The sequence below is a fragment of the Mesoplodon densirostris genome, chromosome 9 (assembly GCF_025265405.1).
Source record: "Mesoplodon densirostris isolate mMesDen1 chromosome 9, mMesDen1 primary haplotype, whole genome shotgun sequence".
Lineage (NCBI taxonomy): Eukaryota > Metazoa > Chordata > Mammalia > Artiodactyla > Ziphiidae > Mesoplodon > Mesoplodon densirostris.
Genome location: NC_082669.1, coordinates 69,535,806 through 69,549,131, shown reverse-complemented (window position 1 = coordinate 69,549,131; position 13,326 = coordinate 69,535,806). Strand labels below are relative to the sequence as shown.

General features: G+C 38.9%; 1 protein-coding gene across 1 annotated transcript in view; it reads right to left on the bottom strand.

The window, feature by feature from the left end:
• The window catches only part of FKBP9 (FKBP prolyl isomerase 9), a 48,498-nt gene that overhangs the window by 16,296 nt on the left and 18,876 nt on the right, over window positions 1–13,326 (bottom strand). Inside the window, exons 5-6 of the mRNA XM_060107559.1 lie at window positions 6,865–7,054; window positions 2,284–2,429 (exon numbers count right to left, since the gene is read on the bottom strand). Coding sequence (XP_059963542.1) covers window positions 2,284–2,429; window positions 6,865–7,054 — 336 coding nt within the window. The remainder of the gene's footprint in view (window positions 1–2,283; window positions 2,430–6,864; window positions 7,055–13,326) is intronic.

Sequence of the window (13,326 nt, the reverse complement as noted above, 5' to 3'; positions counted from 1 at the left end):
TTATAAATCAGAAATTTAAGTCAGGAAAAATAATGGTACAGCCTAGTTTCCAACCAACCTGATGATTCTTAGATCCTCCAAACAAATCCTACTGGGAAAATTCTGAAATCCACTGTAGTAGTAGAAGTCAGAAGCATGTTAACAAAATGAATGTGTACAGCCAGCCAGGCCAGCCAGAATCTCATCAGCAAAAAGAACACAAAAGCAAAATAAATACTGTATCAACTCTTCCAAAGTAAGTTAGCAAAAAATGGTATCTGAGAAAAAATAAATAAAGGAAATATGGTTTGGAATACTATGCAACCATTAAAATTCTATGCAACCTGTTGGCATAAAACATTGTTCACAACAAATTACATAAAGAGAGAAATTACAAACCAATATGTATAGATGATCCCACTTTTGTCAGTATTTGACAAAAAATACTGTAGTATTTTTTGTCAATAGTGTAGATGGATATGTGTTTATTTCCTTTTATCTACATAGATTCATGTATACTCAAAAGTATAGAAGGATAGTCACTTCACGGTTATATGAGTTTCCTATTGCTGCTATAACAAATTAACACAAGCTTGGTGGCTTAAAACAACGTAACTCGGGCTTCCCTGGTGGCACAGTGATTGAGAGTCCTCTTGCCGATGCAAGGGACACGGGTTCGTGCCCCAGTCCGGGAAGATCCCACATGCCGCGGAGCAGCTGGGCCCGTGAGCCATGGCCGCTGAGCCTGCGCGTCCGGAGCCTGTGCTCCGCAACGGGAGAGGCCACAACAGTGAGAGGCCCGCGTACCGCCCAAAAAGAAACAAAAAAAAAAACCCCATAACTTTATTCTCATAACTCTGTAGTCAAAGTCTAAATTCAAGGTATTGGCAGGGATGTGTTCCTTTTGGAGGTTTCAGGAGAATCTGTTTCCTTGCTTTTTCCAGCATCCCAAGGCCACCCTCCTTCCTTGACTTGTGGCCCTTTCCTCCACCCTCTAAGTCAGCAGTGTAGCATTTTCTCCTCTCTCTGGTCTGCTTCCCTCTTGCAAAGATCCTTGTAAGTACATCAAGGCCACCTGGATGATCCAGGATAATCTCATCTCAAGACCATTACCTTAATCACATCTGCAAAGTCTCTTTTACTGTGTAAAGTAACATATTCACAAATTCTGGGGATTAGGACATGGACATCTTTTGGGGCCGATATTCTACCTACCACATTAACAATGGTTATTCCTGGGTGGTGAGATTATGGGAGATTTTTGTTGTTGTTGATCTCTATTTTCTTTTTCTAAAGTCAACGTATATTATTTGTGTAATTTTTAAAAAGAAGTTTGCTGTTTGGGTGACAAATATTCTAAAACTGGATTAAGGTGATAGTTGCACAACTCACAACATTTATTAAAAGTCATTGAATTGTATACTTAAATTGGGTGAATTTTATGGTATATAAATAATACCTCGATAAAGTTGTTAAAAACAAAAACCAAAATCTAATGCACAGTATAGTAAATATAGACAACAATATTGTCTTATAATCATCAAACTTGCTAATTATCAATTATTCCAACCATCAAAAAGAAATGATAATTATGTACCATGATAGAGGTGCTAATTATCACCACAATGGCAATCACATTACAATATATAAATGTATCAAAATAACATGTACACCTTAAATGTACACAATGTTATATGTCAAATATATTTCAATAAAAATGAAAAACACAAAAAGGGGGGTTGCAGGCTTCCCTGGTGGCGCAGTGGTTGAGAGTCCGCCTGCCGATGCAGGGGACACGGGTTCGTGCCCTGGTCCGGGAAGATCCCACATGCCGCGGAGCGGCTGGGCCCGTGAGCCATGGCCATGGAGCCTGTGCGTCCGGAGCCTGTGCTCCGCAACGGGAGAGGCCACAGCAGTGAGAGGCCCACGTACCGCAAAAAAAAAAAAAAGGGGGGGGGGGTTGCAATTTACTTTCAAATGGCTCAACAAAGAAAAAATGTACTGTAGTTATATATATAAAGCCAATATAGCAGGATGTTGACTATTGGTGAATCTAAGTGGAGTTCACTGTACAGTTCTTTCAACTTTGGTGTAGGTTTTAAATTTTCCAAAAGGAAAAGGAAAACGGGCAGGGGGAACAAGGAGTAATGACAGAGCATCTCTAGAAACTAGAGTCATTTGAGTATTCGAGTCTGAAGCTAGACTTTAGTTTCTATGCTTTGCCAGAGGCCCTGGTTCCAAGCAGCGTGGAAGCGTCAGGTAGTGCCTCTCAGTTTAACCTTTTAGAAGGCAGCCAGCACTCACCTCTTCCTTCCTCGCCATACCCCAGGTGAGGGGGGACCACGATCCTCCGCTTCTCTCCAATGCAAACGCCGAGTAAACCTTCATCCATCCCAGCAATCACGTAGCCCTGCCCAATGTACGTGTCAAAGGTACGGTTCCGCGAGTAGCTGGAAAAGAGGAAAAGAGCTTGGTCACGAGGGATACCGCAGCAGCAGTGTAGTTGGTACCATGAGGCAACAGAGTGCAGGGGCCTCCAGACCCCGGAATAGGGTGAACCCTAGAATCTGAGTACAAGCCAGGAAAGACGCTCCCCTGAAATGATGAACAAGGATCCACACACTGCGTGGGAGCTGCCGCCCACACAAACGCTCCCAGAAACGAGCCCTCCAGCCCTCTGGTTTGGTCAGGTTATGAATGGGATGCGGGTTACAAGAAGCAATCATGCAGAAATGTAGCTATAATGTAAATCGGACTGTATGCTTGTTGACCATGTCAGGTTAATGAAAAAAGCAGCAAGGGGGCCCTTGTCAGAAACTAAGAATTTCTCTGTTATCTCTTGTAAAGAAACAACTTAGAAATTCTAGAGTCTTCTATTACTCTAACATAAAGTTTCAAATGAAAGCCCAAAAAGGGGGGGAAAAAAAAGAAAGAAAGAAACTAAGAATTTCTCTAAAGAGGAGAGTTTCTGTATATGTGGGACATGAATATTCAGATTGCCAGAAAAGTAGCATATATATACTGAGAGCAATTTAACACTGTAGTGAACTCGCCCTACTGCAATCCATGCTCACCAAGCTACCTCTCAGTGAGTACCTGAATTTCCCAAGTGCCTCTGGTAGGAGCCCCAAGCATTCCACTCAGTGGAGAGATCCAGCCTCTGTATTAATTGCCAATTGAGTCTGATTACTATGAGTTTGGAGAAAACAAAGCCTGATGATTCCAGAATAAAATAATAAAACTTCATTTGCCACTTCAGATACTGAACTCTGAACCACAGTGATCTGTACCCATTACCCACCCCCAGCTGGAGCAGATGTGGCAAAAAGCTTGTCTGGAAAGAGCCAGTCAGTTCCACTGTCACCTCATCAAACACAGCCCAAGGATGACTGTGTCAGAGAAGATGGTCAGCAGTGGGACCAGGGAGATGAAAAGGCAGAGCTGTGAGAGGCTCTTCCTCCTCAACACCCCTCAGGGACCACAAAGCCAAGGGGCGTGAAGAAATGATAGTAACAAATGATTCTCCTCACCCAGGAAGCAGATTTTCTACATAATTATCTGTATTTCACTGTATATGTATGGAAGACCTATGAAATGCATAACTCTGGTTCCCTGTGAAGAGGGGAACTCAGTGATTGAGGGACAAGAATAGGGGGAAAATTCTTCATTGTATATTCTTTTATACTTTTAGGATTTTGAACCATATCAATGTATCACAGTAGGAAAAAATGATGTTTAAAAAAAAAGAATATTCTCTATCATACAAATTAAAAAGATACAATAGCTAAAGGTATGATTGTGGCCCAGGAATAGCTAGATCACTGGAAAAGGATAAAAATTCTAGACCAAGACCCAAAAGTGTATACAAGAATTTGGTACATGATCAATGTCAGATTTTAAATGAGTGAGGAAAATACAGTTATTCAATAAAGGGTGTTGGAAAAACTGGCTAACCATCTGGAAAAAACCATTTAGATCCTTACTGTCATACTGAACACCACAATCAATTCCAGATGGATTTAAGATTTAAACATGAAAGCATTTATAAACACGGAGAGAGCCTGCAGAAGCTTTTTAATATTTACTTCGAGTGGTGAAAATGGAAGGGGTTGATGTGAAATTGTTACATTTTATTAAATATCTTTGCATTGTTTCACTTATACAACAAGAACATAATACTTTTTAAAATAAAAATTCTGATAGAGAATATTTTAAAGGATAAAAAAATAAAGCCATTAGAAGAGCAGGAGGAAAATACAGGTGAATATTTATATACTCTAGGGGGAAAAAAACAAGTCCAGGGGAGGGGATAGACTTTTTAGCAAGTTACTCAAGACAGAATATATAAGAATTTAAGTAAGAATAAAGGAAGACATAAAGGAGAAATGGAATGTATTTAACAACATAAAAGGTTTATATTTAAAAGATCAAAAATCACAACAGAAATTAAAATGCAAATAAACAGGCAATATGCTTTCAATAATATGCAACCATAAAAGTGTTAATATCTTTAATGTACAGAGATCTTAAATTAATAAGAAAAGGACAAATACCAATATCCTCAATATAAAAACAGGCAAATACACAAACAGGTAAATCACAAAAGAAAATATCCAAATAGTCAATAAACATTTGAAAGAATTTCAACCTTAATAGCAATCAAAGAAATTCACATTACAATTATAAAGTTCTATTTTTCTCCTATAAATTGGCAAAGATTATTTTAAAATAATACCCAATGTTGCTGAGCTTGCAGGAAATGGGGTACACTTAGTGATGTAAAACCTTCCTTGAGGACAACTTGATACTTATATCAAAAGCTGTAAAAATACACATAACCTTAGACCTAGAGATTCTTCTAGAAATTTATCCTAAGGAAACAATCATATTATTTAAGATTTAGCTACAAAAATAATTATTGCAGTCCCACTTAGAACATCAAAAGATAGAAAATAATAGGGATTGATTACTAAATTAAGGCAAATCTATATAATGGAATATTACTTAGCTCTTAGGATGGATTAGACCCCAGTGTACTAAAATGGAAATCTGTTTGAAACCTAAGAAAACTGTGGTTCTATTAATATGGAAAGAAATCTGGTATCCACTAGAAAAATGGCTTTTCAACTAAAAATAAAATTCCAGGGAATAAAAGACAGAACCAAGCTCATATGTGACAAGTAATCATACGCACACACTCTCTCAATTTTTTTAATAGAAAAAATAAAAACAACTCAAATGTCATCAATGGGGAATGGTTAGATAAATATGGTATATTCACTCAATGAAACACTACACAGACATAAGAAATGATTTCTCTCTACGCATTAATATGGAAAAATTCCAAGGTGAAAAAAAGCAAGGAGCAGGGGCTTCATTGGTGGCGTAGTGGTTAAGAATCACCTGCCAATGAAGGGGACATGGGTTCGAGCCCTGGTCCGGGAGGATCCTACATGCCGCGGAGCAACTAAGCCCATGCACCACAACTACTGAGCCTGCACTCTACAGCCCACGAGCCACACTACTGAACCCGCATGCCACATCTACTGAAGCCTGCGCGCCTAGAGCCTGTGCTCCACAACAAGAGAAGCCACCGCAATGAGAAGCCCGCGCGCCACAACGAAGAGTAGCTCCTGCTCGCTGCAACTAGTGAAAAGCCCATGTGCAGCAACGAAGACCCAAGGCAGCCAAAAATAAATTAATTAATTTAAAAAAAAAGCAAGGAGCAGAATAGTGTATATAGTACGTAGCATTATGTTATGTGTATATGTATATAATACATAGTTATATATGTATGTATATAGTATTCTATATGCTATATACTATAAAGCAGAGAAAATAATATAACAATTGTATTTGCTTATATTTGCTTTAGGAAAAAAATCTACACATTTGAAGAATAAAAAAAGAAACTTATTAATAACAGTGGTTAACTCTAAGTGGCTTGGGGGGAGGGGGATGTGAAGTTGGCAGGGATGGTTGGTACAACATATCTTAATGCATATTTTGTTTTAATTTTGAACCATGAGACTATTGCCTTTTTCCAAAAAATCAAATGAAAAATTTAAAAGAAGCAATCCGCGGAGTAGTAAGAATGAATTATGCAAATAAAATTATACCATATAAAAATTCTGTAATGTTTCTGGGTCACTAATTAAATGAGAAGTCTCTTACCTCAGAGAAACAGGTAGATTGCTGTCACTACCTGCTTGCTCTATAGGAAGCTAAAGGAATCCAAACAAAACATGCCACCTGAATGAGCAACACATACCAAACACCTGTTGCCTGCTCACAACTGCAGCTAAGCCTGATAAACAAAACAAAGCTTTGAATAACAACAGGCTCGGTAATTAGCCCAGCATCCAAACAGTCCCTGCAGCAGATAAGCCATTAAAGTTTGCAAAGTGCTTCTGCCTACCTTCTCTCTTTAATCTAATCATCTCTTTGAGAAAGGTGCTAACAACAGCGAAAAAACTGAAGCTCAGGGAGGTCAAATGCTATCCAAAGTCACACACCTAGTGCACCACACACAGGGACTGGAATCCAGGTCTCCCAGCACCAAGTCTGTTCTCTTCGCATCCCACCGCCTGGACCTGCCTTCTGGTCACTTCCCCCCTTGGACCCCAGAGCTGGGTTTATACTTGGATAGCCAAGCACAGTCTAGAGGGATTGTGGGAGTCTAGGGTGAGCCTCTCCTGCTTTCCTGCAGACCCATCTCCCACAGGCCCCAAGGAGACTGTTCTAACAACCTCTGAAGGAATTCAGTATCAGAAAATAGAAACCTATACTGGAGATGAAAATACTAACTCAAAATCAGCACTGACAAGCTATAAACTATATTTAATAAGATGTTCTGGTAAGTGAAGGACCCTGTTGTTTGCTTACCTGGAATCAAAGAATGTGCCGTCCAGAAGTGTGCCGTTGTAATGATACCTGAGAAAGTCCCCACTTTGACTTTGCCGCTCACAGTTTTCAGGTACTACCTTATTCTCAATGGAAATGCCATCCTTGGGGTTATGGAGGTCCAATAACGCAACATCAAACACGAGAGATGCCTGCCCAGGAATGTCTTTCCCTAGAGTGGAATGAAGGAAGATGATGAAATCAGGACACAAGATTTAGGAAGTATCAATACTTTAACTACAATTCAACACCACTGTGTTGGTGTTACACATTCCTTGAAGTTTCCCAGCCAAGGAAACAAATGTTCTTCCACATCTTGGGTGGTCCCCCATGGTGTCCAACCAAGGGCTGGCAGGTATAATTTGAAGCCTGACTTCCGCAGAAAAATGAGCAAACCGATAATAATGACATGGAGAATACTGTGACCACATTCTCTATGCTTGTCCTTGCAAATCAAGGCTCTATGTGAGTGGTTATATACCCACATGCAAACCCAAATACATACCTCTGTGGGTTTCTGTTTGTATACAGATGCAAATCACAGACATTCCAAAGCTTGGATCTGGTTCTGGAGAACACTACATAGACTTGTTCTTTGGAACTCACAGACAATTTTAAAAACATTTATTTTATTGAGTATAGTTGTTTTACAATGTTGTGTTAATTTCTCCTGTACAGCAAAGTGATTCAGTTATACATATATATACTTTTTTTAATAGATCGTTATGGAGTATAATTGCTTTACAATGTTGTGTTAGTTTCTGCTGTATAACAAAGTGAATCAGCCATATGCATACATATCTCCCCATATCCCCTCCCTCTTGAGCCTCCCTCCCATTCTCCCTATCCCACCCCTCTAGGTCATCTCAAAGCACCTAGCTGATCTCCCTGTGCTATGCGGCTGCTTCCCACTAGCTATCTATTTTACATTAGGTAGTGTATATATGTCGATGCTACTCTCACTTCAACCCAGCTTCCCCTCCCACCCCATGTCCATTCTCTATGTCTACGTGTTTATTCCTGCCCTGCAACTAGGTTTATCAGTACCATTTTTTTTTTAGATTCCATATATATGCATTAGCATATGGTATTTGTTTTTCTCTTTCTGACTTCACTCTGTATGACAGATTCTAGGTCCATCCACCTCACTACAAATAACTCAATTTTGTTTCTTTTTATGGCTGAGTAATATTCCATTGTATATATGTGCCACATCTTCTTTATCCATTCATCTGTTAATGGACACTTAGGTTTGGTTCCATTTCCTGGCTATTGTAAATAGTGCTGCAGTGAATATTGTGGTACATGTCTTTTTGAATTATGGTTTTCTCAGGGTATATGCCCAGTAGTGGGATTGCTGGGTCGTATAGTAGTTCTATTTTTAATTTTTTAAGGAACCTCCATACTGTTCTCCAGAGTGGCTGTATCAATTTACATTCCCACCAACAGTGCAACAGGGCTCCCTTTTCTCCACACCCTCTGCAGCATTTATTGTTTGTAGATTTTTTAATGATGGCCATTCTGACCGGTGTGAGGTGATACCTCATTGTAGTTTGTTTTCTTTTTTTGCGGTACACGGGCCTCTCACTGTTGTGGCCTCTCCCGTTGCAGAGCGCAGGCTCAGCGGCCATGGCTCATGGGCCCAGCCTCTCCGTGGCATGTGGGATCTTCCCGGACCAGGGCACAAACCTGTGTCCCCTGCATCGGCAGGCAGACTCTCAACCACTGCGCCACCAGGGAAGCCCTCATTGTAGTTTTGATTTGCATTTCCCTAATGATTAGCAATGTTGAGCATCCTTTCATGTGTTTGTTGGCAATCTGTATATCTTCTTTGGAGAAATGTCTATTTAGGTCTTCTGCCCATTTTTTGATTGGGTTATTTGTTTTTTTGATATTGAGCTGCATGAGCTGCTTGTATGTTTTGGAGATTAATCCTTTGTCAGTTGCTTCATTTGCAAATACTTTCTCCCATTCTGAGGGTTGTCTTTTCGTTTGTTAATGGTTTCTTTTGCCATGCAAAAAGCTTTTAAGTTTCATTAGGTCCCATTTGTTTATTTTTGTTTTTATTTCCATTTCTCTGGGAGGTGGATCAAAAAGGATCTTTCTGTGATTTATGTCATAGAGTGTTCTGCCTATGTTTTCCTCTAACAGTTTTATAGTGTCTGGCCTTACATTTACGAGTTAATCCATTTTGAGTTTATTTTTGTGTATAGTGTTAGGGAGTGTTCTAATTTCATTCTTTTACATGTAGCTGTCCAGTTTTCCCAGCACCACTTATTGAAGAGGCTATCTTTTCTCCATTGGATATTCTTGCCTCCTTTATCAAAAATAAGGTGACCATACGTGTGTGGGTTTATCTCTGGGCTTTCTATCCTGTTCCATTGATCTATATTTCTGTGTTTGTGGCAGTACCATCCTGTCTTGATTACTGTAACTTTGTAGTACACTCTGAAGTCTGGGAGCCTGATTCCTCCAGCTCCGTTTTTCTTTCACAAGATGGCTTTGGCTATTTGAGGTCTTTTGTGTTTCCATACAAATTGTGAAATTTTTTGTTCTACTTCTGTGAAAAATGCCATTGGTAGTTTGATATGGATTGCACTGAATCTGTAGATTGCTTTGGGGAGTAGTCATTTTCACAATGTTGATTCTTCCAATCCAAGAACATGGTATGTCTCTCCATCTGTTTGTATCATCTTTAATTTCTTTCATCAGTGTCTTATAGTTTTCTGCATACAGGTCTTTTTTCTCCTTAGGTAGGTTTATTCCTAGGTATTTTATTCTTTTTGTTGCAATGGTAAATGCGAGTGTTTCCTTAATTTCTCTTTCAGACTTTTCATCATTAGTGTATAGGAATGCAAGAGATTTCTGTGCATTAATTTTGTATCCTGCAACTTTACCAAATTCATTGATTAGCGCTAGTAGTTTTCTGGTAGCATCTTTGGGATTCCCTATGTAGAGTATCATGTTATCTGCAAACAGTGACAGCTTTACTTCTTGTTTTCCAATTTGGATTCCTTTTATTTCGTTTTTTTCTCTGATTGCTGTGGCTAAAACTTCCAAATGGTGAGAGTGGGCAACCTTGTCTTTTTCCTGATCTTAGTGGAAATGATTTCAGTTTTTCACCACTGAGAACGATGCTGGCTGTGGGTTTGTCACATATGGCCTTTATTATGTTGAGGTAAGTTCCCTCTATGCCTACTTTCTGTATGGTTTTTATCATAAATGAGTGTTGAATTTTGTCAAAAGTTTTTTCTGCATCTATTGAGATGATCACATGGTTTTTATCCTTCAATTTGTTAATATGGTGTATCACATTGGTTGATTTGCATATATTGAAGAGTCCTTGCATTCCTGGGATAAACCCTACTTGATCATGGTGTATGACCCTTTTAATGAGCTGCTGGATTCTGTTTGCTAGTATTTTGTTGAGAATTTTTGCATCTATGTTCGTCAGTGATATTGGCCTGTAGTTTTCTTTTTTTGTGACATCTTTGTCTGGTTTTGGTATCAGGGTGATGGTGGCCTCATAGAATGAATTTGGGAGTGTTCCCCCCTCTGCTATATTTTGGAAGAGTTTGAGAAGGATAGGTGTTAGCCCTTCTCTAAATGTTTGATAGAATTCGCCTGTGAAGCCATCTGGTCCTGGGCTTTTGTTTGTTGGAAGATTTTTAATCAGAGTCTCAATTTCAGTGCTTGTGATTGGTCTGTTTATATTTTCTATTTCTTCCTGGTTCAGTCTTGGAAGATTGTGTTTTTCTAAGAATTTGTCCATTTCTTCCAGGTTGTCCATTTTATTGGCATAGAGTTGCTTGTAGTAATCTCTCATGATCCTTTGTATTTCTGCAGTGTCAGTTGTTACTTCTCCTTTTTCATTTCTAATCCTGTTGATTTGAGTCTTCTCCCCTATTTTCTTGATAAGTCTGGTTAATGGTTTATCAATTTTTTTTATCTTCTCAAAGAACTAGCTTTTAGTTTTATTGATCTTTGCTATCGTTTCCTTCTTTTTCCTTTATTTCTGATCTGATCTTTATGATTTCTTTCCTTCTGCTAACTTTGGGTTTTTTTGTGTGTTCTTCTTTCTCTAATTGCTTTAGGTGTAAGGTTAGGTTGGTTTTTTGAAATGTTTCTTGCTTCTTGCGGTAGGATTGTATTGCTATAAACTTCCCTCTTAGAACTGCTTTTGGTGCATCTCATAGGTTTGGGGTTGTCATGTTTTCATTGTCATTTGTTTCTACATATTTTTTGATTTCCTCTTTGATTTCTTCAGTGATTTCTTGGTTATTTAGTAGCATATTGTTTAGCCTCCATGTGTTTGTATTTTTTACGGTTTTTTTCTTGTAACTGATATCTAGTCTCATAGCGTTGTGGTCGGAAAAGTTATTCGATATGATTTCAGTTTTCTTAACTTTACTGAGGCTTGATTTATGACCCAAGATATGATCTATCCTGGAGAATGTTCCATGAGCACTGAGAAGAAAGTGTATTCTATTGTTTTTGGATGGAATGTCCTATAAATATCAATTAAGTCCATCTGGTCTACTGTGTCATTTAAAGCTTGTGTTCCCTTATTTATTTTCATTTGGATGATCTGTCCATTGGTGAAAGTGGTGTGTTAAACTTCCCTACTATTATTGTGTTACTGTCGATTTCCCCTTTAATGGCTGTTAGCATTTGCCTTATATATTGAGGTGCTCCTATGTTGGGTGCATAAATACTTACAGTTGTTATATCTTCTTCTTGGATTGATCCCTTGATCATTATGTAGTGTCCTTCTCTGTCTCTTGTAATAGTCTTTATTTTAAAGTCTATTTTATCTGATATGAGAATTGCTCCTCCAGCTTTCTTTTGATTTCCATTTGCATGGAATATCTTTTTCCATCCCCTCACTTTCAGTCTGTATGTGTCCCTAGGTCTGAAGTGGGTCTCTTGTAGACAGCATATACACGGGTCTTGTTTTTGTATCCATTCAGCCAGGCTGTGTCTTTTGGTTGGAGCATTTAATCCATTTACATTTAAGGTAATTATTGATATGTATGTTCCCGTTACCATTTTCTTAATTGTTTTGGGTTTGTTTTTGTAGGTCTTTTCCTTCTCTTGTGTTTCCTGCCTAGAGAAGTTCCTTTAGCATTTGTTGTAAAGCTGGTTTGGTGGTGCTGAATACTCTTAACTTTTGCTTGTCTGCAAAGGTTTTAATTTCTCTGTCGAATATGAATGAGATCCTTGCTGGGTAGAGTAATCTTGGTTGTAGGTTTTTCCCTTTCATCACTTTAAATATGTCCTACCACTCCCTTCTGGCTTGCAGAGTTTCTGCTGAAAGATCAGCTATTAATCTTATGGGGATTCCCTTGTATGTTATTTGTTGCTTTTCCCTTGCTGCTTTTAATATTTTTTCTTTGTATTTAATGTTTGATAGTTTGATTAATATGTGTCTTGGCGTGTTTCTTCTTGGATTTATCCTGTATGGGACTCTCTGTGCTTCCTGGAGTTGATGGGCTATTTCCTTTCCCATGTTAGGGAAGTTTTCAACTATAATCTCTTCAAATATTTTCTCAGTCCCTTTCTTTTTCTCTTCTTTTTCTAGGACCCCTATAATTCAAGTGTTTGTGTGTTTAATGTTGTCCCAGAGGTCTCTGAGACTGTCCTCAATTCTTTTCATTCTTTTTTTTTCTATTCTGCTCTGCAGTAGTTATTTCCACTATTTTATCTTCCAGGTCACTTATCCGTTCTTCTGACTCAGTTATTCTGCTATTGATCCCTTCTAGAGAATTTTTAATTTCATTTATTGTGTTTTTCATCATTGTTTGTTTGCTCTTTAGTTCTTCTAGGTCTTTGTTAAATGTTTCTTGTATTTTCTCCATTCTATTTCCAAGATTTTGGATCATCTTTACTATCATTACTCTGAATTTGCTTTCAGGTAGACTACCTATTTCCTCTTCATTTGTTTGGTCTAATGGGTTTTTACTTTGCTCCTTCATCTGCTGCGTATTTCTCTGTCTTCTCATTTTGCTTGACTTACTGTGTTTGGGGTCTCCTTTTCACAGGCTGCAGGTTCATAGTTCCTGTTGTTTTTGGTGGCTGTCCCCAGTGGGTGAGGTTGGTTCACTGAGTTGTGAGGTTTCCTGATGGAGAGGACTGGTGCCTGTGTTCTGGTGGATAAGGCTGGATCTTGTCTTTCTGGTGGGCAGGACCACATCTGGTGGTGTGTTTTGGGGTGTCTGTGAACTTATTATGATTTTAGGCAGCCTCTCTGCTAATGGGTGGGGTTGTGTTCCTGTCTTTGTAGTTGTTTGGCATGGGGTGTCCAGCACTGGAGGTTGTTGGTCATTGAGTGGAGCTGGGTCTTAGCACTGAGATGGAGATCTCTGGGAGAGCTGTTGCCGATTAATATTACATGGGGCCTGGAGGTCTGTGGTGGTCCAGTGTCCTGAACTCGGCTCTCCCACC